Source organism: Halichoerus grypus, chromosome 4, assembly GCF_964656455.1.
Source record: "Halichoerus grypus chromosome 4, mHalGry1.hap1.1, whole genome shotgun sequence".
In the NCBI taxonomy this organism is placed as follows: domain Eukaryota; kingdom Metazoa; phylum Chordata; class Mammalia; order Carnivora; family Phocidae; genus Halichoerus; species Halichoerus grypus.
The window spans coordinates 53,071,382-53,097,236 of NC_135715.1; the positions used below are offsets into that span (position 1 = coordinate 53,071,382).

The window sequence follows — 25,855 nt, forward strand, 5'->3', positions numbered from 1 at the left end:
TTGTGTTGTATCTAATCTAAGAGGAAAAACTCTGAGCTTTTCACCATTGAGTATGATAGTTGCTATGCATTTGTCATATGGCCTTTATCATGTTGAGGTATATTCCCTCTATACTAACTTTGTTGAGAGTTTTTGTCATGAATGGGTGTTGAATTTTGTCAAATGTTTTTCTACATCTTTGGAAATGTCATGATTTTTATCCTTTATTTTGTTTCACATTTATGGTGTTTCACATTGATTGATTTGTGGATATTGCACCATCCTTTCATCCCTGGAATAAATCCTACTTGTTCATGATGTATGATCCTTTTAATGTTTTGTTGAATTTGGTTTGCTTATATTTTGCTGATGAGTTTGGCATCAATGTTCATCGGGCATATTGGCCTGTAATTTTCTTTTCTTCTAGTGTCCTTGTCTGCTTGTGGTATCAGGATAATGCTTGCCTCATAAAATGAGTTTGGAAAGCATTTCCTCTTCTATTTTTTGGAAAAGTTTGAGGAGAATTGGTATTCTTTAGATGTTTGGTAGATTTCAGTGAAGGTGTCTCGTCCTGGGGTTTTCTCTGTTGGGAGGTTTTTGATTAGTGATTCAATCCATTGTTAATAATTGGTCTGTTCAGATTTTCTATTTCTTCCTCATTCAGTCTTGGTAGTTTATATGTCTGTAGGATTTATCTCTTCTACATTGTCCATTTTGTTGGTGTATAATGGTTGATAATAGTTATGATCCTTTGTATTTCTGTGGTATCAGTTGTAATGTCTTCTCTTTCATTTCTGATTTTATTTGAGTTCTCTGCTTTTTTCTTGTGAGTCTAGCTAATGGTTTGCCTGTTTTGTTTATCTTTTCAAAAACACAGCCCTTCATTTCATTAAGACAATAAAAGACAACTTTTTATTGTCTTTTTAATCTCTGTTTCATTTATTTTTACTCTGGATCTTTGTTATTTCCTTCCTTCAACTAACTTTGGCCTTAGTTTATCCTTCTTTTTTCTACTTCCCTGAGGCATAAATAAAGTTGTTTACTTGAGCTCTTTCTTTTTTCTTAATATAGGCATTTATTACTATAAACTGACTATAAACTTCCATCTTAGAACTGCTTTTGCTGTATCCCATAAATTTGTTGTTATATTTCCATTTTCATTTGCATTTGTCTCAAGATGTTTTTTTTCTCTTTTGATTTTGTCTTTGACTCAAGACATTTTTTTATTCATAGAAGAATATTTATATTCAGCAGTTGATAGTGTGTTTTAACATACTTGGTGATCTGTTACTTAACCTCAAAAGATTAGAAGTATAAGTAACTGTCAAGGAATAGCTAGACTGGAACAATGGCAGAATCAAGGGTTCACAGCTGATATCAAGGGAGGCAGTGCTAAAAACAGACAGAAGAACTTAAATGGAAAGCATTCGAGGACTCTTTTAAGACAAGGGTGAACAAATTTCTGCAGATCTTAAGAATTTCTTTGCACTTAATTTATACTCAGGTTAATACTTTTGACTCATTCAAGAAACATTAAATTAGGTTACTTATACTACATTTTTAAAAGTGGGAAATACGTAATATATTTTCATAAGCATGCTTTATCTTTATAATAATAACTAAAGGCTAGTTATTTTTGAACACTAACTCTGTGCTAGGTTATGCTGATCCTTTTACTTGCATTATCTAATTTATTCTTAAAATAATCCTGGGAGGTAGTTTATTTTATTTATTTATTTTTTTAAATTTTATTTATTTATTTGACAGAGAGAGACACAGCGAGAGAGGGAACATAAGCAGGGGGAGTGGGAGAGGGAGAAGCAGGCTTCCAGCAGAGCAGGGAGCCCGATGCGGGGCTTGATCCCAGGACCCTGGGATCATGACCTGAGCCGAAGGCAGATGCTTAATGACTGAGCCACCCAAGTGCCCTGTGGGAGGTAGTTTAGTATGTCCATTTTACTTATGAGAGAATTTTCACTCAGAGAGTTTAAGTGAGCAAGGCAGAGTTTTGCAGCTAATGTATGGTGGAATCAGGATGTTGAACCTATGTTTGAATATCTCTAAAAGTACCTGCTTTTATCCAGTACAGTGTGGTTCATCCATACAAATTAAATTACTTTGAGCTTTACAACAACCACTCTGTACTTTAAGTCAGCTGACATTATCCCAATTTGAGACCCAGAAAAGTTAAATAACTTAGATAAGATAGTATAGCTATTAATCAGCAATACCAGAATTTTGTTGTTGTTAACTGTTAATTTTGTTTCCTTGCTTGGAAAATGTGCTAGTCAGAAACTTTTCCAATACTGGATAAATTAGTTTTTACTGAAATAATTTTAAGTTCATTTAACTTTCTCAATTTTTGTTACAGCTTTTCCCATAGGTTTCTCACAAGTTAAATAAATTATGAGCTATGAAGAGTTTTGAGATGCTCTGTTGAAACATAATAATAATAATGAAAGCTAACTATTTTGGAGCACTGTTCTAGCACTTTGTTGGCTTTAACTAATTTAATCCCTACAGTCGCTCTATGAGGAATATGTTGTTCTTAGCCCTGTTTTACAATGAGGAAACTGAAGTACAGAGAGGTTAAAAATTTTGACTGAGTTTACCCCATCCTAAATAGCAATGGAAATGAAATCTGGCAGTCTAGTAGCTCTGGAGTCCAGATACCTGTCGGTTACATTATGTAAACTGCCTTCCCCCCAAATAACTTGAGGCATATGTTTTCAAACTCAGTATAGTCTATAGACTATGACTCTCCTACCCTGTATGTTGTGTTTTATTTTATTTATTTATTTTTTAAAGATGTATTTATTTTAAAGAGAGAGAGCATGAACGGGAGGGCCAGAGGGAGAGGGAGAGAGAATCTCAAGCAGATTTCACGAAGAGCCTGGAGACCAACTCGGGGCTCGATCTCACCACCCTGAGATCACAACCTGAGCTGAAACCAAGAGTGGGTTGCTTAACTGACTGTGCCACCCAGGCGCCCCTATTGTGTTTTATTTTTTAAATTGATTGAAAATAGAGACTGGCATTACAAAGGAAGAAAAATACATGCAATATTGAATCAACAGTTTATTTTGATGGTTAGTAGACTTCAGTGACAAGCTGTAATTTCATATTTATCCACAAGATGGTGAAATTCTCATTAGTTTTTAATTCCTTGAAACCCATATAAACTGTCAATTTATAATCTGCATTCGACACTATTTATTATAAGCACTTTAATTTCTTTTTACAGCCCATCTGCTGGCAAGGCCAAGATTAGAACAGCTCATAGGAGAATCATGATTTTGAATCACCCAGATAAAGGTAGGTAAAATTTCTATTTTTCATAATATGTGGATCTGAATCTGCTCTGAATTCCTTTCAATTTACTTAAACTCATTATAAGTGATATATGTAAGTGATATTTATATATATATTGTTGAAATAGAAGTTTATGTGCCACATGTATTGTGATTTTTCTTACAAATAAATAAGCTTTTGGATTGGAGTTCAGTAACCCACAGAGGTGGTGGATTCATATTATCAGCTTTCAAGAACTTAGTTACTGGGGCGCCTGGGTGGCTCAGTTGGTTAAGCGACTGCCTTCGGCTCAGGTCATGATCCTGGAGTCCCGGGATCGAGTCCCGCATCGGGCTCCCTGCTCGGCAGGGAGTCTGCTTCTCCCTCTCCCACTCCCCCCTCTTGTGCTCTCTCTCTCTCTCACTCTCTCTCTCAAATAAATAAAAAAAAAAAAAAAAAAAAAAGAACTTAGTTACTGATTTTTATATATGCGTACCTAGCCCCTGTTTGAGGCTCCTAGCATTTTGACTGGGAAAGAGAAAACATGAGTTGTGGACTCTGTGTGAATTGATATGGGCGTCATGAATTATGTTTGTTTAACCTTAAACATAAAAGCATAAGATTTAGAGGGTATCTTCTAAATCTCTGTACTATGTCATAGATAATTCTGAATTTCTTAATTTTATTCTGGAAGGCTCTGAGGCTGAGCCATTTGTTTTTAACTGGCCAGGTTTTTAATGTAAATTTATCTTACAGAAAGACAATTATTATTACTTTAACTACACTACAGCTGCTTGAGAGAGAAAGCCCATATGTTCATTACTGTTTCTTCTCTAAAATAGCAGATGGTAGAAAGTTGCACTGTATTTCAGAAGTCAAGGGTGCAGTGGGGGAGGAGAATGAAGGGTTTTTTGGATTCTTATTTACAGACTTCCAGTTTTCCAATTTTTTTGAAAAAAATTAAAAACAAATTTTGGATTTCTACACATCCTAACTGACACCAAAGTAGGGCATTCTTTTTCAGTTTCCTCACTTCATTATGTACTATAAAAATTCTTTTCACTAAACATCATCTTTGGCTTTTTTATTTGCTCTTCTTTAGTGTGAATAAATAAGAGAATAAACTTCGAAAAGAGATTTTGCTTAAAATTTCTAAATAGCTTCAACAGTCGCTAAAAGATCCACACAACTAATGTACTTCGCATTGTGGGCTTTCAGAGTAATTGACTCAGAAAGAAATGTGTTTAAAGTGCCTCCTTGAAGCCCTCTGTCTCCTACTAAACATCCTTTGTCCCTTCCAGGTCAAGTGTATGCCCTTCTCTGATTGATTGCAGTAGGATCAGGCACTCATGTCTTTCAGATGATTGACAAGTTGTTGATTGTGCCTACTGGCAAGGAAGCAAGTTCTAAAATGTATCTAAGAGAACATGTATTTTTAGATACATTTAGTAAAAAAAGAAAATGTATTTCCTATGAGCCAGTAGTATTTACAGAATTACTTGATTTACTGTGAGGTCATATATTTATCAGAGGTGGGATTGTTGACTGCTTGTAGTATGCTTACTGATATCCTGTCTAGCCCCGCGTAGGTAGCAGGATGTGAGGGAATGGACCTGGAAGCTGGAGGCTGGTGTTTTTCTCTGGCTTCTGCCTTCTAACTAGCAGTATGACCTTGAACACTCCCTTTACCTCTCAAAATGTCAATTTTATCTTCTATAAAATGAAGGGATTTCTTTCTTTTTTTTTTTTTTTAAAGATTTTATTTTTATTTTTGACAGAGAGAGAGAGTGTACAAGCAGGGGAAGCAGCAGGCAGAGGGAGAGGGAGAAGCAGGCTCCCTGCTCAGCAGGGAGCCCAACGTGGGGCTCGATCCCAGGACCGTGGGATCATGACCCGAGCCGAAGGCAGACGCTTAACTGTCTGAGCCACCCAGGCGCCCCTGAAGGGATTTATTTCTAAAATCCTTTTGTTAAGTGATATAATATCTTTATATGCCTATTCAATTAATGAAGAACCTGTACCCTATATTTCTATTCAGATCACATTTTTCACTCAAGAAAGATGCTTTTAATCATTTTGGATTATTGTACCCTCTAAGAATGTATTGACAACTGTGGACATTTTGTTCATATAATTGCTCATTCACCCACAATTTTAAAAACATTTGGAGTTTCAGAGAGTTCATAGATTTCCCAACACCCATGTGTATGCTCACAGTTAAGTACTCCTGCTCTAGTAAAAGTAGGGTGAATTAAGGAATATTGCCATCACTGGAGGGAAAGTATTCATGGATGATGGAGTTGGGAGATGATAACTCATAAATCCTGAAATGGTCTCTTGAGAAGGAAGGTCGTTTTGTTTTCTTTTTAATGAGAGGAAGGTAACAGATTTTCAACAAAAATGTCTCATTGTTTTCGGAGAGAGAAAGCTAGAAGTATTTGGGGAAATATGAGAATGGGGAACTCTTAATTTTGTCTCTTCTTCTTCTTCTTTTTTTTTTAGTATTTTATTTATTTTGACAGAGAGAGACACAGCCAGAGAGAGAACACAAGCAGGGGGAGTGGGGGAGCAGGGAGCCTGATGCGGGGCTCGATCCCAGGACTCTGAGATCATGATCCGAGCTGAAGGCAGACGCTTAACGACTGAGCCACCCAGGCGCCCCAGTTTTGTTTCCTCTTTTTCTAATTCCTTATCATATTTGCTTTGGCCAGGTCAGTACTGACTGAGTGTTATATAGGTAGTTGCAAAAACTTAAATCCTCTACTCCATGCTTCTTAAATTCATGAATGTACCCCCACTTCATCCCCAAGTCACATTTCTGCTGGTTTTGCTGCCAGCCAGTAAAACAAAGTTGGAACTTCAAATGTGTGATCAACTATAATTTGTCACACATTTCATTATCAACTTATGCAAAGAAAGTGATACGAAAAAATTAGGTGTGGGGATGGCTGAAAATAAATTTTTTGTAACCAGTTTTAAATGAGCATTCGGATGTGTTTTGGTAAAAAGTAAAGTTTGCTATTCAATTTAGTGAGATAAAATCTCAGTTGATCTAATGCTTTCAGATTAATATCTTTTAGATTATGCTTTTTTAAATTGCTGAAGAGAGGTTAGTTGTTAGGAAATAAGCAGTTGATATTATGCTTAATGAATATAAAAAGGAAGGCAGACTAGGTAAATTTGAAAAGCTATAGAACCTCAGCAATCTCTTATAAACTTTCTAATTCAGTGCTACTCAAAAGTATAGTTTGCTTGTTCATGTGGGCCAGTTTGTTACCTGTATGCAATGAATTAAGAACAGAAATCAAAAGTAAGCATTTAGAAACCCTTATAGCAGTTTGACATTGTGGCAACATCCAAATGTGTGATTACAAAATTACTTTTGTAATTTGTAAATGTATTGGTCCACTACGAGCTGGAAATTTTTTTGGAAGTGCTTCTTCACCGTAGTGAAGACACTGATCTGATCAATGCTGCCTGCTAAATCAAGACTGTTTCTGCTCTATCCTGGGGAAAATGTCCTGTTAGCTCTCCTTAAAGATTTTTTTTACTGATGGAGAGCTTCCTGCTTGACAAGAAGCCCACTTGTAGGCAGCTCTAACTACTAGAAAGTTCTTCCTTTATTTAACTGAAATCTGCCTGCCTGCAGCAGAGATTCTCATTCTTTTTTCATTTATGCCCCCTTTCGATAAACATTCAGTACTCTCTTTTTTAATAGTATTTAAGTAGGGCGCCTGGGTGGCTCAGTCAGTTAAGCATCTGCCTTTGGCTCAGGTCATGATCCCAGGGGTCCTGGGATCGAGTCCCACATTGGGCTCCCTGCCCAGTGGGGAGTCTGCTTCTCCCTCCCCCCTGCTTATGTTCTCGCTCTCTGTCTCTCAAATAAATACATAAAATCTTTAAAAAATAGTATTTAAATAAAAAATATTGGGACTAAAAACAAACCAAAGTATACCATTGAATGGATTTTCCCTAATCGCTCTCATTGTAAAAGAAACTGCATTGTCCTGGTAATAATATATTACAATTTATTATGATATATTACACTTAAAAGATGTATTGTAAACATTTACAAAAAGAAAGGCATGACCACCGAGAGCCAAAATGAATTCACTAAGAAAAAGTTATGCCTAATTAGCTTGATTTCCTTTTTTGATAGATGTAACTACACTATTACTTGTTTCAAAGGTCTCATCTTTTCTTCCCCTTATTTCAACATTTTAATTAGATTTAAGGCTTTGTATTTGAGTTAATAACTTTTTTGGTAAAAGTATAATTTAGTTTTATCCACATTGATTTTCCTTGATAAATGGTGTGATCTTTAAAAGGTAAAGAACATGGTCTTTATAATCTCTATGGCTGACGTTTAAACTCTTAATTTTTTTTCATGAGTGAATGAATAAGCAAATGGATAAAATGAAGGCATACAAATAAAATGTACAGGTAAAATAGAATTGGGATTGATAACTAATACATAATGATCATATGAAAAATTTTAAAGATTCATTACGCTGATATGAAACTACCTATAACTATTCTTTCATTCATTCAGAAAGTATTTTTTCAAATTCTCTAAGGTGCCAGATGTTGTGGTAAATCTTGGGGCTTTAACTGTAAAACAGGGCAACTAGAGCCTTGTCTTCATAGAGCATCTATGCTGATGGAAGGACAGACAAAAAATTAAGTAAACCTATTTCACGTCGTAGTAAGTGTAGAAAAGGGTGCAGCAGGCAGAGATATAGAATATGAAAAAGAGGCAGCTTTACATAAAGTGACTGGGAAGACGTCTGTGAGGAGAAACCTAAAGGATGGAAAGAAGGTATTTGTGTGAAGAATGGTTTGAAGGTCGGGGAACTAGCGTATGCAAAGGCTCTAAGGGAGGACAGAATATAATGTGCTTAAGGACTTGAAAGAAAACTAGCTTGATGGGGTGTAATATGCAAGGGGAGAGATACCCTGAAATGAGGTGGTGTTCACAGTTTGAAGACTGCAGGTATGCTTTCTGTTAATGAAATGCTATATGTGCTATGTAATACTTGAACTTGATTCTAAAGACTGTGGGAAGTTTTTGTCAGCTTTTAAGCAGTAGAGTGATGTAATTTAATTTACTTTTAAGAAACCACTTTTCTCCTCAATCTCTCCTTATTCTTTTTATTTTTAAATATACTTCGTATTAAGTATACAGGCAGAAAAGTGGACAAATCATTAAGTATATATCTACATAAATTTTTACAAACACCCATGTAACCAGCCTCCAGGTCAAGAACTAGAACATCATCACACCTCTGAATCCCCTTCATGAGCCCTCCAAGTCTACTTCATCCCTAAAAGGAACCACTATCTTGATTTATAATATCATAAGTTAGTTTTGCCTCTTTTGAATATGTGTAGTCATTTGCATCTGGTTGCTTTCAGTCAATATTTATCCTTGTGAGAATCATCCATATTGTAATGTGGAGCAATAGTGTGTTCATTCTCATGGATATATAGCAGCCTTAGCAAAGTGATCCCAATATTTTGATTGACCCAGTATGTGATCTATTCTGTTCCATGTGCACTTGAGAAGAATGTGTATTCTCTTGCTTTAGGATGGAATGTTCTGAATATATCTGTGAAGTCCATCTGGTCCAGTGTGTCGTTCAAAGCCCTTATTTCCTTGTTGATCTTCTGCTTAGATGATTTGGCCATTGCAGTGAGAGGGGTGTTAAAGTCCCCTACTATTATTGTATCATTGTCAATGTTTTTCTTTGATTTTGTTATTAATTGGCTTATATAATTAGCTGCTCCCATGCTGGGGGCATAAATATTTACAATTGTTAGATCTTCTTGTTGGATAGACCCTTTAATTATGGTATAGTGTCCTTCCTCCTTTCTTATTATAGTCTTTGGTTTAAAATCTAATTTGTCTGATATAAGGATTGCCACCCCCTTTTCTTTTGGTGTCCATTAGCATAATAAATGGTTTTCCACCCCCTCACTTTAAATCTGGGGGTGTCCTTGGGTCTAAAATGAGTCTCTTGCAGACAGCATACTGATGGGTCTTACTTTTTTATCCAGTCTGATACCTTGTGTCTTTTGATTAGGGCATTTAGCCCATTTACATTCAGAGTAACTATTGAGAGGAAGGAATTTAGTGCCATTGTATTACATGTAAAGTGACTGTTACTGTATATTGTCTCTGTTCCTTTCTGGTCTATGTTACTTTTGGGCTCTCTCTTTGCTTAGAGGATCCCTTTTAATATTTCTTGTAGGGCTGGTTTGGTGATCACAGATTCTTTTAGTTTCTGTTTGTCCTGGAAGATTTTTTAATCACTCCTATTTTGAATGTCATCCTAGCTGGATAAAGTATTCTTGGCTGCATATTTTTCTCATTTAGTACCCTAAATATGTCATGCCAGTCTTTGCTGGCCTGCCAGGTCTCTGTAGATAGGTCTGCTGCCAGTCTAATGTTTCTACTGTTGTAGGTTACAGCTTGTCCCAAGCTGCTCTCAGGATTTTCTCTTTGCCTCTGAGATGTGTAAGTTTTACTATTAGAGGTCGGGGTGTTGAGCTATTTTTAGTGATTTTGAGGGGGGGTTCTTTGTGCTTCCTGGGTTTTGATGCCAGTTTCCTTCCCCAGATTAGGGAAATTCTCTGTTAATTTTCTCCAATATACCTTCTGCTCCTCCTTTCCTCTTCTTCTGGGATCTCAGTTATTCTAATGTTGTTTCTCTTATCTCTTGAATTCTCCCCTTGTGATCCAGTAGTTGTTTATCCCTCTTTTTCTCAGCTTTTTTATTCTCCATCGTTTGGTCTTCTATATCACTAATCCCTTTTCTGCCTAATTTATCCTAGCAGTTAGAGTCTCCATTTTTGATTGCATCTCAGTAATAGCCTTTTTCATTTCAACTTGGTTAGATTTTAGTTCTTTTATTTCTCCAGAAGGGGATTCTCTAGTGTCTTCTATGCTTTTTTTCAAGCCCAGCTCATCTTTATAATCGTTATTCTGAAATCTAGTTCTGACATCTTACTTATGTCCATACTGATCAGGCCCCTGGCAGTCAGTACTGCCTCTTGTTCTCTTTTTTGAGGTGAGTTTTTCCATCTTGTCATCATTCTGTCCAGAGAAGAATAGATGAACAAAAGAACAAAATACTAAAATGGCAACAACGACCCCAGAGAAATATACACAAAACAAATCAGAAGAGACTGAAAAACTGGGCGGGGGGGGGGGAGAAAAAGAGAATATAATCAGACAGGTGAGCAGAATAGAGGAGTACACTGGATTCTGTGTGTAGTTTGGTCTGTTTTTTAGAAAATTAGATCCCAAAATTGTAAAGAAAGAAAAATTTATATATGTACAAAAGTAAAATTAAATACAAGGAAAGGATATAATGTAACTGTAAAAATGGAATTAAAAGAAAAAACAAAAGAGAAAAAAAAACCTCAACAACAACAACAAAGGAAGGACTATGAATATACAGGTGAACAGAACAGAGCAATACACTATCTCCTGAGTGTATTTTGGTCAGTTTGTTAGAAGAAACTACTCTCAAAATTGTAAAGAAAGAAAAATTTATATATACAAAGATTAAATATATCAAAAGGATAGAATGGAACTATAAAGATGAAATTTTTTTAAAAAGATTTTATGTATTTATTTGTCAGAGAGAGAGAGAGAAATAGCACAAGCAGGGGGAGTGGCAGGCAGAGGGAGAAGCAGGCTCCCTGCTGAGCAAAGAGCCCAATGCGGGACTTGATCCTGGGACCCTGTGATCATGACCTGAACCGAAGGCGAACACTTAACTGACTGAGCCACCCAGGTGTCCCTAAAGGTGAAAAATTAAAAAGGCTTTAACAAAACAAAAAAAAGGAGAAAAAAAACTCCACAAAAACAACAAAAAAGAGAATATGATCAGACAGGTGAATAGAACAGTGCCATACACTAGATTTTGGATATATTTTGCTCTGTTAGAATAAACTGCATCCCAAAAAGGTAAAAAAAGAAAAACTGACATATATATATATATTATATATATACATACAAAAATAAGATTAAATACAATGAAGGGATAGAGTGTAACTGTAAAAATGGAAGTTAAAAAAGACTTAGAAAAGGAGTTGATAAAATAAATTGGTTGAAAAGGGAAAGAAAAAAATTTTAAAAAAAATTAAAGTTGATAGATTAAAGAATCATGGGGGGAAAGCCATGGATTCTATGTGTTGTATTCCCCTAGTGCTCGAGTTTTGCAGTTCTCATTGATCAGTAAACTTGGTATTGGATGGATGTTCTTGCTGATCTTTGGGGGGAGGAGCCTGTTGCAGTGATTCTCAAGTGTGTTTGCTCCAGACAGAATTGTACCACCCTTGCCAGGAGGCCAGGCTAAGTAATCTGCTCCTGTTTGCTCTATTTGGCTTTTGTTCCCTGAAGGCTTTCTGTGCAGCTTTAGAGGATGAGAATGAAAATGGCGGCCTCCCAGTCTCCACCCTGGAGCTGAGAGCTCAGGTTGCCACTCCTCAGTGAGCCCTCAGAGAAAAGCAGTCAATCACTCCTGCCTCCCTTGTCTCTGGTGGCACTCCATGCTCACCCGGCCTGTGACCGAGCGTTTCTTTCTTAGGCACATGACCCTGTTTTGAGCCTCCAAACCCTGCAGACTCCCAGGGGAGGAAAAGGGGGGTCTCGCCAGTTCTGTTGCTTATTGGGCCCTGCTCAGGAGCAGTTGCTCGATTGATTGTGCTGCAGTTTGACCAAGAATCAGTTGCTCAACTGACTGAGCCATCCAGGTGCCCCTGGGTTTTATTTTTTTAATGAAGTCTGACAGTTTTTGACTTTTAATACAACTGTTTAGTTCTTTTACTTTTAATGTACTTAATGATATTTGAATATATTTATACCATGTTACTGTTTGTTTTCTATTTGACTCACCTATTTTATGTTCCTTCTTTTTTACTTCTTTTGGCTCATTCAAATGTCTTTTTCTTTAGTGACTTCATAGATACACTTAAAAATAAAAACCTATTTTTCAAGTGATTACCCAAAGAATACAACATACCTACTTGACTTATTACAGTTTAAAGTAAAATATTGCTGCAGTCACTCCTCAGATAATGTTAGGACCATAGAATGCTTTTAAGATTTTTCCATCTTTGATTTTCAGCAATTCTACTATGATGTGAGTTGGTATAGGTTTCTGTGCATATATCCTGCTTGTGGTTTGTAGAAATTCTTGGATCTGTGGGATAAAATCTTTCATTAGTTTTAGAAGATTTTACAATATTGCCTCTTCTCTTTATTCTCTCCTTTTCTTCTGAAATTCCAATTATGTGCATTTTTGGCTCCCACTTTTTTCATTGTCTCATTTGTCTTTTATACTCTCTTCTATATTTCCCTCCTTTTTTGTAGATATTTGTTAATAATTTCTTCCAGTTTATTGTTACTCTGCCCTGTCTAATTTGCTTTTAAGCCTTTTCTTAGTTTAATTATTTATTTATTTATTTTTTTTTTTTAAGATTTTATTTATTGACAGAGAGATAGAGAGCACAAGTAGGCGGAGAGGCAGGGAGAGGGAGAAGCAGGCTCCCCGCCGAGCAGGGAGCCTGATGCGGGACTCGATCCCAGGACCCTGGGATCATGACCTGAGCCAAAGGCAGCCGCTTAACCGACTGAGCCACCTAGGCGCCCTTAGTTTAATTTTTTAAATTTCCAATTGTTTTTTGATGGAATCCCAATCACTTTGAAATTCTCTGTGTCTTTATTTATCTTCTCCATCTTTATTTTCTTAAATATATGACTCAAAGTTATTTTAAGATCCTTGTGCTAATCCTTCCAGTGTCCAGTTCACCTCTGTTTCTTTTTCTGTTGTATTTCCCCCTTTTGGTTTTCAAGTCTTCTTTTGGGTGCAAAGGAATTTTTTTCTTGAATGCCATATGTTTTATATGAAAGCAACAGTTTTCAAACTTTTGGTCTCAGATCCAAAAAGTCTTTGTATGAGTAAAACTGAGAAAGTTTTAAAGATATATATATATATTTATATATATATATATAAAATATATCTATTTTTTATCTTTTTTATCTTTATATCTATATACAAAGATATATGTTAATTCATTATAAAATATTAAACGTGTTGCATTTTAATATAAATAGCATAACCTTTATAAAAATTTGCATTTACCAAAACAATTAAAAAAAATGAGTAGAGTGGAGAGAATGGTGACATAGAAGCTAAAAAGAGGAATATATTTCAGGAAACCAGTGATCAGCTGTGCTGAATATTGGCTGTGAGAACCATTAAGATGAGGATAGAGAAGAGGATCCATAGTATTTTTACAACTTTGGAAGACTTTGATGACCTTAAAAAACAGTTTAATTGGTGGTGGGTTGAGGAGTGAAAGGAAGATGAGGAAGTTGAGTTAGCTTACAACTTTCTTTAGAAGTTTTGTAAGGAAGAGGAGGAGAGAAATGGAGTAGTAGCTGGAAGACAGGGATGTGGCATTAAGGGAAAGAATTTCGTTTTCTTTGTTTTTTACTTTTAAAATATACTTTTTGGAAGCTTGTTGAGCAGTTTTGAGCAAGTTTTTTTGCCAGTGGAAATGATCAGCTAGAGAGATCAATGATTTAGAAGAGATTAAATTTAAATTCAACAGGGATAGAGGTAATGTTCTTTTAGGTCCCCTAAATCAATTGTGTAAATACAGGACAGAGACTTGGCAGTGTTTCAGATGTAAAGGAGCCATGGGGGTATATTTGATCTCAAAGCCTATAAGATTGAACAATGTAAAAGCCACTAAAAAATATGTCAGGGGGTTCTTAAGCTGCCTTAAAGGACACACAGTATCAGTGTTATAAGGCTGAATGTGACTACAGTCTTCTGTACTTACTCATTCATTCACCTGATATTTATTTTCCAGCTATACTGAGCCTAGGCAGTTAGACCTTGTGTAAAATTTTGTATCCCTTTCTAGAGCCCAAATTTTGAAGGATACTGAGAAACTAAGTATTCACAGGAAAGCAAACAGGATGGTAAAGAACTGGAAGCAATGTCATATTAATGGTCATTCATTCATTCAACACACATTTGTTGAGTAATGCAAGCCAGACAGTATACTAGACACTGAACAAGAGAGCCAGTCTTGCCTTCACAGATCTTATATTCCCCTGGGAGAGACAATAGATAGGTAATTTGGTAGGTTAAAATTGTCTACAAATTCTTTACAGCACCTTACATCAAGAGATGGTCTTTTTCCTTACCCTTTATATTTAGGCCAGCCTTGTGACTTGATTTGACCAATAGGGTATAGTAGAAGTACAAGTGTAAATTCTGAGCTGAAGAAGTGTTGCAGCTTCAGCTGTTACCCTCTTAGAACCTGGAGACCACCATATGAAGAAAACCAGGCTCACCTCCTCAAGGATGAAAGACTAAGAGAGAGAGAGTGGCCTAGCTGTCCCAGCCAAGGTCCCAGTGGGGCCATCGTGGACCATCCAGCCCTAGCGGACCTCCAACTCAGAGGAACCACCCAGCTTAATCTATATAATAGCAAGAATAAAAAAACCATTGTTTTTAGCCACTGAGTTTTGGCGTGGTTTGTTATGCAGAAAAGGCTAATATAGAAAATGTCCCATGATGGTAAGTGCTTTCAAGAAAAATAAAGTAGGGGGAATAGAGATTGGTAGTTTGGAGAGAGGCAAGTACCTCCCGTAACTGCAGTATTACTTATAGCATCTTAGAAATTCTCTGTAATGAGATAATATTTGAGCAGAGACCTGAGGGATTAAGTTATACAAAAATCTGAAGAAAGAGTATTTCAGGCAGAAAGAACATCAAGTACAAAGGTCTTGAAGAAAGAGCATACTATATGTTTATGGGATTATAAGGAGATTGGCAAGAGTATAATGAGCAAAGGGAAGAATGATAGGAAGTATGATTGGATAGGACACCCAGGGCCAAATGATGGAGTCGCTTGCAAGCTATACTAAGAATTTTGGCTTTTATTTTCAAGTGTGCTAGGAATGGTGTTACTTGATTTATAATAATTAGACTACTTTGGCAGGTATGGAGAAAATAGGGAGTCAAGAGTGGAAGCAAGGAAGTTAGTAGAGAATACTGTAACCCAAGAAAGAATGATACTGGTTTAGACTGGGGTTTTTGTAATGAAAGAGGTAAAGAGTGGTCTGCTCAAGGATATATTTTGAAAGTGAAGCCAACAAGTTGGTGGATTGGGGGTAAGAAAAAAGTGAGGAAGAATGACTTAGGTTTTTGGCCAAAGCGGTAAAGAACAAGAAACCTTGCTATAATGAGAAACTTAGAGGGCTTCTATGCAATATATAATATTTAGAATGTTGCACATATATGTGAAGTCCGTCTTCTATGCCTTTGTGAGGGCAGAAGTATGTTTACTGAGAAAAAACCATGAGCAGTTTGAATATTGGAGCTCTATGTGGAAGACTCTTCTTATAGATGGAGTTATCTTAGTTCCCCTTCACAAGTTATCAGTCAGCTAGTAATTACGGAGTACCTTCTGGGAGCTAGGCCCTGTTCTAGGCACTGCAGCTGCCCCAGTGGAAGAAGTGATGTTCAGGCAGAGCAGTGAAGGTAACTTGAGATTGAGAACTGCTGGAGGACAGTTTGTTAGGGATGTCATAGGAAGTGTTCATTTATTGGGTAATTAGGTAGAACCCTTTAAGACTCTTCCAACTCTATGTTTCTGTTGTATTTCTATCTGATTTACTTTTTGTTTTCTAGGTCTCATGTCTTTTTTACTCTATTAATCCTCCTTTACTACTTTCTTTTACATTGAGTGAATATTTTCTAAGTAGCTTTTTAATTTCATTAATTAGTTTTTCATGGTTTTTGAGGTTTTTTTGTTTTTTTTTTTAAAGATTTTATTCATTTATTTGACAGAGAGAGACACAGTGAGAGAGGGAACACAAGCAGGGGGAGTGGGAGAGGGAGAAGCAGGCTCCCCGCGGAGCAGGGAGCTCGATGCAGGACTCGATCCCAGGACGCTGGGATCATGACCTGAGCCGAAGGCAGAAGCTTAACGACTGAGCCACCCAGGCGCCCCTGAGGTTTTTTTAAAAGTGATTAGGGTGCCTGAGTGGCTCAGTTGGTTAAATGTCCGCCGTTGGCTCAGGTCATGATCCCAGGGTCCTGGGATTGAGCCCCGCATTGGGTTCCCTGCTCAGTAGGGAGTCTGCTTCTCCCTCTCCCTCTGCCCCCCACCCCTGCTTGTGCTCTCTCACGCACTTTCTCTCTCTCTCAAAAAATAAATAAATAAAAATCTTTAAAAAAAGTGATTGCTCTAGTATTTATCATATATATCTTCATTTATCAGACTCAGCTTCATATTTATACTAGATTCCAGTAATACATAGAAACAGTCTTATATAGCTCTATTCCCATTTCACCCTTTTTGTGGTATTGTTATACATATTATATCTACTAATGTTATAAACCCAACAGTACATTGTTAGAATTATTACTTTACCATCTGCTGTTATTTCCTTAGTCCATTACAGCTTTGTTCCCACACACCTCCTTTGTACTGTTATTAGCAAATATATTATGCATATGTTTCTAAATGTTTTAGGTCCAGCAATAATTCTGTACATATTATTTTATGTAATTGCCTTTCTAATCAATTAAGAGAAAAAAGAAAAATATGTGTTTATATTGTCTTTTGTAATTACAGTTATCTTTACCGGTGCTCTTTGTGTGTATGAATTCAGATTACCATCTGTGATCATTTGCTTTTAGCCTAAAGAACCTCCTTTAGTATTTCTTCTAAAGTGGGTCTGCTAACCACAAATTCTTTCAGTTTTGTTTATCTGGGATAGTGTTTGTATTGCCCTCATTTCTGAAGGAAGGCTTTGCTGAAATCAGTATTCTTGGTCTACCATTTTTCTTTGAGGATTTTGATTACATTATCCCACTGCCTTCTGGCCTCCCTTGTTTCTGCTAAGTCAACTATTAATCTTATTGGAGGGTCTTGTTACAAGTGACACATTTTTTTTTTCTTGCTACTTTTAAAAGATAAACTGAGGCATATTAAAAATTTTAAGACTTTGGGGGACCTGAGTGACTCAGTCAGTTAAACATCTGCCTTCAGCTCAGGTTATGATCCCAGGATCCTGGGATCGAGCCCTGAGTCAGACTCCCTGCTCAGTGGGGAGTCTGCTTCACCCTCTCCCTCTGCCCCTACCCCGCCTCTTGTGCGTTGTCTCTCTCTGTCTCAAATAAATAAATAAAATCTTTAAAAAAAATTTTTTAAGAGTTTATTTGAGCAAAAAATCTATTTGAATTGGGTATCGCCAAACTGAAATTGGTTAAGAGCACTCCACTGACAGGAGCTAGGGGAAATATTTTTGTAGAGAAGAGGCAGAAGCCAAACAAAGAAATTTGATTGGCTACAGCTTAAGCATTTGCTTTATTTGGAAAAGCCTCACTGACTATGATTAGCTGTCCTCAGGTTTCAATTTCTTTTTTTTTTTTTTTTTGAAGATTTTATTTATTTATTTAACAGAGAGAGACACAATGAGAGAGGGAACACAAGCAGGGGGAGTGGGAGAGGGAGAAGCAGGCTTCCTGCTGAGCAGGAAGCCCGACACAGGGCTCGATCCCAGGACCCCGGGACCATGACCTGAGCCAAAGGCAGACGCTTAACGACTGAGCCACCCAGGCGCCCCAGGTTTCAATTTCTTAATGTTAAGAGATTTACAGCCTTAGGTTTTGATTTGGTTATATAGGCTACTAAAGCATTAAAGCCACTTCAGTCTAATGGCCTCCTTTATTTAATTAATTTAACACTACTTTCTACATTTTCTCCTTGTCTTTGACTTTTTGCATTTTTACTATGATTTATCTGTTTTTAGATCTCTTTTTATTTATCCTGCTTGGGGTGTGTTGAGCTCATTAGATGTGTAGGTTTTTGTTTTTCAATAAACTGGAAGTTTTTAACTATTATTTCTTCAAAGGGTTTTTTCATTTTCTTTCCTCTTCTTCTGGTACTCCCATTACAGTTATATTTGTGAGTTTAATGATGTCCCACATTTCTCTGAGGCTCTGTTCTTTTTTCTTATTTTTTCTTTTAGATCTTTGGCTTGCATAATCTCAATTGCTCTGTCTTCAAGTTCACTAATTCTTTCTTATGCCAGTTCAGATCTACTCTTGAGCACCTCTAGTGATTTTTTAAATTTTGTTCTGTAGATGTATAATGGCTACTTTGGAATATTTTCCCATAAATGCAACATCTGATCACTGTCACAGGTAGTTTCTATTGCTGCTTTTTTCATTATGTATGAATCAGTCATACTGTCATACTTTCCTGTTTCTTTGCATGCCTTGCAGTATTTTGTTGAACATTTTAGCTTATGTGTTGTAGCAGCTCTGGGTACTTGTCCACCCCAGGGAGGGCTTATTATTTTTATTTGTTTAGGAACTGTCTGTATTACTTTAGTGAAGTCAACACCCCCACCCCGCAATGTTCAGCTTCTTACACTGCTCCCCAAGGAGGCATAGCTTTGGGTATGCCATCATTCACAATGGGATGACAGTGGTAATGGTAGGGCATTCTTCCTCTCTTTTCTTGATCACACCAAACTGTAAGCGCCCCTAATTCCTGACCAGTTACTCAGTCGTTCTCAACAATGTCCTGAGATATTAGAAATTTATATATTTCTCTACAAACTAATGCTATCAAATAGTTGCTCCTTTGATGGAATAGTTTCTGGGGTTAGTGTTTTATATTTGTTCTGACCCCAGGAGGGCTCCTCTCTGCTGTTTGTTCCCTGGTTCTGTCCTGTGAACTGGCCTACAGTCTAAGCTGTATGTTCACTAGATTTATGAATCTCCTCCCAATTGTTTTTCAGAACCTCTGCTGTCCCTGTACTGTCCTTGAGAGCCCCTTCTATGTTCTGTTGTAACTGAAGTCAGTTCCTTTGGAAAGAAATTAGGGACTCTCTGTTTTATGGCCTGTTTACTTCACAGAATCTCTGCCAGGACTCTGGGGCTTAGAGTGGAAACTATGGCAGTCTTCTCTCCAAGTGAAACCCCCACTGTAGGAGCTAAGCATGCAATGCATGGAGCAGTAGTCTTCTTGGCTTGCCTCTCCTGTGTGGAACTACCTTGCCTTATGGACTGGGAAAAGGGCTCTTGAGGCCCAGTATCCTAAGGGAGCCACAATTAAGGTAGAACTTCTATATCACTTGCTTAGGACTTAGCCTCAGCATCAGGCAACTGGGGCAGGAAGAGAAATATGGAGATCCTGCTCTCCCAGAAAGAAAGTCCTTTGTCCAGGAGCTGGGGAGAGAGGGAGCCCTGTGTTTTTGACTGCAGCTGAGTCTGCCTGGCTGAGCTGGGAGGAGAAGAGGAGGAAGTTGTTTTGGTTCAAATACCACAGTTTCCTGCCTTTCTTACTGAATTTTTCATTGATTTTCTTGAATAGGTGTTTCTTTTTCATTTTTGCTTTTAAGACCATTTTCAGAGGCTTTAAGGGTTGGTTGTTTTGTTTTGTTTTGTTTACATAGTTTTCACCAGTTCCAGTGGGGAGCAGATCAGTGGAACTCCTCATGCCAGAAGTCAGTCTGTCTGCCTCCACATGATTTTAACATCTTTCTTTTAAGAAATGTGGGTGGCCTTTAAGAACCCTTCAGATCAGCAGATGATAATACTTTTTACTTCTGTCTTACAGATTTGGGATGTAGATATTCATAAGTTTTAATGAAAGTTAAAGAATATATAAAAATCCATGAAAATATCTAAGAAAGACCCAAGGATATAAAGCAACTTGTATCTTCTTATTCCTCAGATTGGTATGCTAATTACAAAACTCACATTAGTAACAATTACTTATTTAGTTATAGTTATTATAAAATTACAACTAATATTATTAGTTATATGTAATTATTAATAATTCTGCCTAACTTTGAAACACTTGTTAATTATAGAATATTTGCTTATTTTCTCTTTTGTTAGTTAGGATTTTTTACTCAGATGTTTTACAGAATTTATTTATTTATTTATTTATTTGTTTATTTTTAATTAATTTATTTTTTTATTATGTTACATTAGTCACCATACAGTACATCACTAATTTTTGAAGTAGTGTTCCATGATTCATTGCTTGCATATAACATCCAGTGCTCCATGCAGCACGTGCCCTCCTTAATACCCATCACCGGGCTAACCCATCCCCTCACCCCTCTCCCCTCTAAAACCCTCAGTTTGTTTCTCGGAGTCCATAGTCTCTCATGGTTCGTCTCCCCCTCTGATTCCCCGCCTTCATTTTTCCCTTCCTTCTCCTAATGTCCTCCATGCTATTCCTTATGTTCCACAAATAAGTGAAACCATATGATAATTGACTTTCTCTGCTTGACTTATTTCACTTAGCATAATCTCCTCCAGTCCCATCCATGTTGATGTAAAAGTTGAGTACTCATCCTTTCTGATGGCTGAGTAATATTCCATTTTATATATGGACCACATCTTCTTTATCCATTCGTCTGTTGAAGGGCATCTCGGCTCTTTCCACAGTTTGGCTATTGGGGACATTGCTGCTATGAACATTGGGGTGCATGTGGTCCTTTTTTTCTCTACATCTGTGTCTTTGGAGTAAATATCCAGTAGTGCAATTGCTGGGTCATAGGGTAGCTCTATTTTTAATTTTTTGAGGAATCTCCACACTGTTTTCCAAAGTGGCTGTACCAACTTGCATTCCCACCAGCAGTGTAAGAGGGTTCCCCTTTCTCCACACAACCTCTCCAACATTTGTTGTTTCTTGTCTTGTCAATTTTTGCCATTCTAACTGGTGTAAGGTGGTATCTCAGTGTGGTTTTGATTTGAATTTCCCTGATGGCTAATGATGATGAACATTTTTTCATGTATCTGTTAGCCATTTGTATGTCTTCTTCAGAGAAGTGTCTGTTCATGTCTTCTGCCCATTTTTTGACTTGATTATTTGTTTTTTGGGTGTTGAGTTTGAGAAGTTCCTTATAGATCTTGGATACTAGCCCTTTATCTGTAATGTCCTTTGCAAATATCTTCTCCCATTCTGTGGGTTGCCTCTTTGTTTTGTTGACTGTTTCCGTTGATGTGCAGAAGCTTTTTATCTTGATGAAGTCCCAAAAGTTCATTTTCGCTTTTGTTTCCCTTCCCTTGAAGTTGCTGTGGCTGATGTCAAAGAGGTTACTGCCTGTGTTCACCTAGGATTTTGATGGATTCCTGTCTCACATTGAGGTCTTTTATCCATTTTGAGTTTATCTTTGTGTATGGTGTTAGAGAATGGTTGAGTTTCATTCTTCTGTATATAGCTGTCCAATTTTCCCAGCACCTTTTATTGAAGAGCCTGTCTTTTTTCCATTGCATATTTTTTCCTGCTTTGTCAAAGATTATTTGACCATAGAGTTGAGGGTCCATATCTGGGCTCTCTATTCTGTTCCATTGGTCTATGTGTCTGTTTTTGTGCCAGTACCATGCTGTCTTGGTGATCATAGCTTTGTAATGTAGCTTGAAATCCGGCAATGTGATGCTCCCAGCTTTGTTTTTCTTTTTCAACATTTCCTTGGCGATTCAGGGTCTTTTCTGATTCCATACAAATTTTAGGGTAATTTGTTCCAGCACTTTGAAAAATGCCATTGGTATTTTGATTGGGATGGCGTTGAAGGTATAGATTGCTATGGGTAGCATAGACATTTTAACAATGTTTATTCTTCCTATCCATGAGCATAGAATGTTTTTCCATCTTTTTGTGTCTTCTTCAATTTCTTTCATGAGTGTTCTGTAGTTCCTAGAGTATAGATCCTTTACCTCTTTGGTTAGGTTTATTCCAAGGTATCTTATGGTTTTTGGTGCTATTGTAAGTGGAATCGATTCTCTAATTTCTCTTTCTACAGTTACATTGTTAGTGTATAAGGAGGCAACTGATTTCTGTGCATTGATTTTGTATCCTGCCACATTACTGAGTTGCTGTATGAGTTCTAATAATTTGGGGGTGGAGTCTTTTGGGTTTTCCACATAAAGTATCATGTCATCTGCGAAAAGAGAGTTTGACTTCTTCTTTGCCAGTTTGAATACCTTTTGTTTCTTTTTATTGTCTGATTGCTGTTGCCAGGACGTCTAGTACTGTGTTGAACAATAGTGGCGAGAATGGGCATCCTTGTCATGTTCCTGATCTTAAGGGACAGGCTCTCAGCTTTTCCCCATTGAGAATGATATTCGCTGTCGGTTTGTCGTAGATTGATTTTATGAACTTGAGGAATGTTCCCTCTATCCCTATACTCTGAAGAGTTTTAATCAGGAAAGGGTGCTGTATTTTGTCAAATGCTTTTTCTGCATCAATTGAGAGGACCATATGGTCCTTCTCTTTACTCTTATTAATGTGTTCTGTCACATTGATTTATTTGCGAATATTGAACCACCCTTGCATCCCAGGGATAAATCCCACTTGGTTGTGGTGGATGATCCTTTTAATGTACTGTTAGATCCTGTTAGCTAGGATTTTGTTGAGAATTTTGGCATCCATATTCATTAGGGGTATTGGTCTGAAATCCTCTTTTTGATGGGTCTTTGCCTGGTTTGGGGATCAAGGTAACTCTGGCCTAATAGAATGAGTTTGGAAGCTTTCCTTCTGTTTCTATTTTTTGAAACAGCTTCAGGAGAATAGGTATTATTTCTTCTTTGAATGTTTGGTAGAATTCCCAGGGAATCCATCAGGCCCTAAACTCTTGGTTTTTTTGGGGAGGTTTTTGATCACTGTTTCAATCTCGTTACTGGTTATTGGTCTATTCAGGTTGTCAATTTCTTCCTGATTCAGTCTTGGCAGTTTATAGGTTTCTAGGAAGGCATCCATTTCTTCCAGGTTGTTTAATTTATTGGCATATAGTTGTTGATAATAATTTCTAATAATTGTTTCTAGTTCCTTGGTGTTAGTTGTGATCTCTCCCCTTTCATTCATAATTTTATTAGTTTGGGTCCTTTCTCTTCTTTTGGATAAGTCTGGCCAGTGGCTTATCAATCTTATTAATTCTTTCAAAGAACCAGCTTCTAGTTTCGTTGATGTGATCTACTGTGTTTCTGGTTTCTAATTCATTGATCTCTGCTCTAATCTTAACTATTTCTCTTCTAATGTGTGGCTTAGGCATCGTTTGTTGCTTTTTCTCTAGTTCTTTAAGGTGTAGAGTTAGTTGGTTAATTCGGGATTTTTCTATTTTTTTGAGTGAGGCTTAGATAGCTATGTATTTCCCCCTTAGGACCCCTTTTGCAGTATCCCATAGGTTTTGGACCGATGTGTTTTCATTCTCATTGGTTTCCATAAATTGTTTTAAGTTTTTTGATTTCCTGGTTGACCCAAACATTCTTGAGCAGAGTGGTCTTTAGCTTCCAAGTGTTTGAATTTCTTCTAAATTTTTTCTTGTGCTTGAGTTCCAGTTTTAAAGCATTATGGTCTGAGAATATGCAGGGAATAATCCCAGTCTTTTGGTATCAGGTGAGACCTGATTTGTGACCCAGTATGTGGTCTATTCTGGAGAAAGTTCCATGTGCGCTCGAGAAGAATGAGTATTCTGTTGTTTTAGGGTGGAATGTTCTGTATATATCTGTGAGGTCCATCTGGTCCAGTGTGTCATTCAAAGCTCTTGTTTCTTTGTTGATTTTCTTCTTAGATAATCTGTCTATTGCTGAGAGTGGAGTGTTGAGGGTCTCCTACAATTAACATATTATTATCAATATGTCTCTTTATTTTGGTTAACAGTTGGCTTATGTAGTTGGCTGCTCCCATGTTGGGGGTGTAGATATTTACAATTGTTAGATCTTCTTGTTGGATAGACCCTTTAAGAATGATATAGTGTCCTTCTGTGTCTCTAACTACAGTCTTTAGCTTAAAATCTAATTTGTCTGATGTGAGAATTGCTACCCCAGCTCTCTTTTGAGGTCCGTTGGCAGGTGGTTCTTCATCCCTTCACTTTCAGTCTGGATGTATCTTTAGGTTCAAAATGAGTCTCTTGCAGACAGCATATGGATGGGTCCTGTCTTTTTATCCAGTCTGCAACCCTGTGCCATTTTATGGGAGCATTTAGGCTGTTCACGTTGAGAGTGATTATTGAAAGATATGATTTTATTGTCATCATGTTGCCTGTGAAGACCTTGTTTCTATAGATTGTCTCTGTAGATTTCTATTCTATATCACTCTTCGGGTCTTTCTGCTTTTATAGAACCCCCCTTAATATTTCTTCCAGGGCTGGCTTAGTGGTCACATATTCTTTCAGTTTCTCCCAGTCCTGGAAGCTGTGTATCTCTGCATCCATTCTTAATGACAGCCTTGCTGGATAAAGTATTCTTGGCTGCATGTTCTTCTATTTAATACACTGAATATGTCTTGCCAGGCCTTTCTGGTTTGCCAGGTCTCTGTGGATAGGTCTGATGGTATTCTGATATTCCTCCCTCTGTACGTAAGGAATCTCTTCCCCCTAACTGCCCTTAAGATGGTTTCCTTGTTTCTAAGATTTGCGAGTTTTACTCTTACATGCCGGGGCATTGGTCTGTTCTCCTTGATCTTGGGGTGGGGGGGTCCTCTCTTCCTCTAGGACACGAATGCTTGTTTCATTCTCCAGATTAGGGAAGTTCTCAGCTAAAATTTGCTCAAGTATATCTTCTAGTCCTCTCTCTCTCGCCACCCCTCAGGGATCCCAATAATTCTGACATTGGAACGTTTCATGGCATTACTTATTTCTCTAATTCTGTTTTCATGGATTTTAAGCTGTTTGTTCCAGGCCTCCTCCTGTTCCTTCTTTTCTATCAGTTTGTCTTCTAGGTCACTAATTCGTTCTTCTGCTTTGTTTACCCTAGCTGTTAGAGTATCTAGATTAGATTGGATCTCATTGATAGCATTTTTAAGTTCTGCCAGAACAGCTCTCATTTCTGCCCCTAGAGACTCTTATGTTGCCATTAATTGATTTCTGCATTCTAGCTGTTGTCTTCACAATTGCTACCCTGAATTCCATCTCCGACGTCTTGGTTATATCTGTATCTATTTGTAAATCTGTGGCATAAGTCACAGTCTCTATGAGTCTTTCCTATTTTAGGGGTTCCTCCTCCTAGTCATTCTGTTGAGGGATGGTTGAGGGAATGTACAGAGTCCAAATTATCGACCACAACCCAAGCAAGATGCACCTGTTTTCTAGGGACCTTAGGGTTGTCAGCCTCTTGTTCTCTCAGCCTGTCTTCTGGGGGAGGGGCCTGCCGTGCTGTTACTCAGGCAACCCTATTTGGGCAGAGTTGCCCTGCCCCCTGTGGGAGGGGATGGGCTCAGTGAAAACCAGTTTTTTGGGGCTTTTGTTCTCTGGGGGCTTTCCCTGGCAGCTTTCTGCATCTCTTCAGAGAGTCAGAGAAGTGACCGTTTCCAAACCTCTGCCTCAAAGCAGAGAGATCACAGTCTGTTCTTCAGTGAGTTCTCCAGGCCATACTATCTCTGTTTCTGTCTGTGCGGCTAAAACTGCAGTGACCTGGGTTGTTCGCCCCTCAGCAGTGCTCCCAGTCCTGGCCTCCAGGTTGGGGCACGTTTCTGCCCTTTGTGCTTCTAAAACCACCAGCCGCCCCCAGTTCACACATGCGCC

The 25,855-nt window shown here is 37.6% G+C and overlaps 1 protein-coding gene across 1 annotated transcript in view; it reads left to right on the forward strand.

Annotated features, from left to right (window-relative positions):
• DNAJC15 (DnaJ heat shock protein family (Hsp40) member C15) overlaps positions 1-25,855 on the forward strand; it is a 79,223-nt gene that overhangs the window by 46,053 nt on the left and 7,315 nt on the right. The window contains exon 5 of the mRNA XM_036091029.2: positions 3,224-3,294. Within this exon, the coding sequence (XP_035946922.1) occupies positions 3,224-3,294 (71 nt within the window). The remainder of the gene's footprint in view (positions 1-3,223; positions 3,295-25,855) is intronic.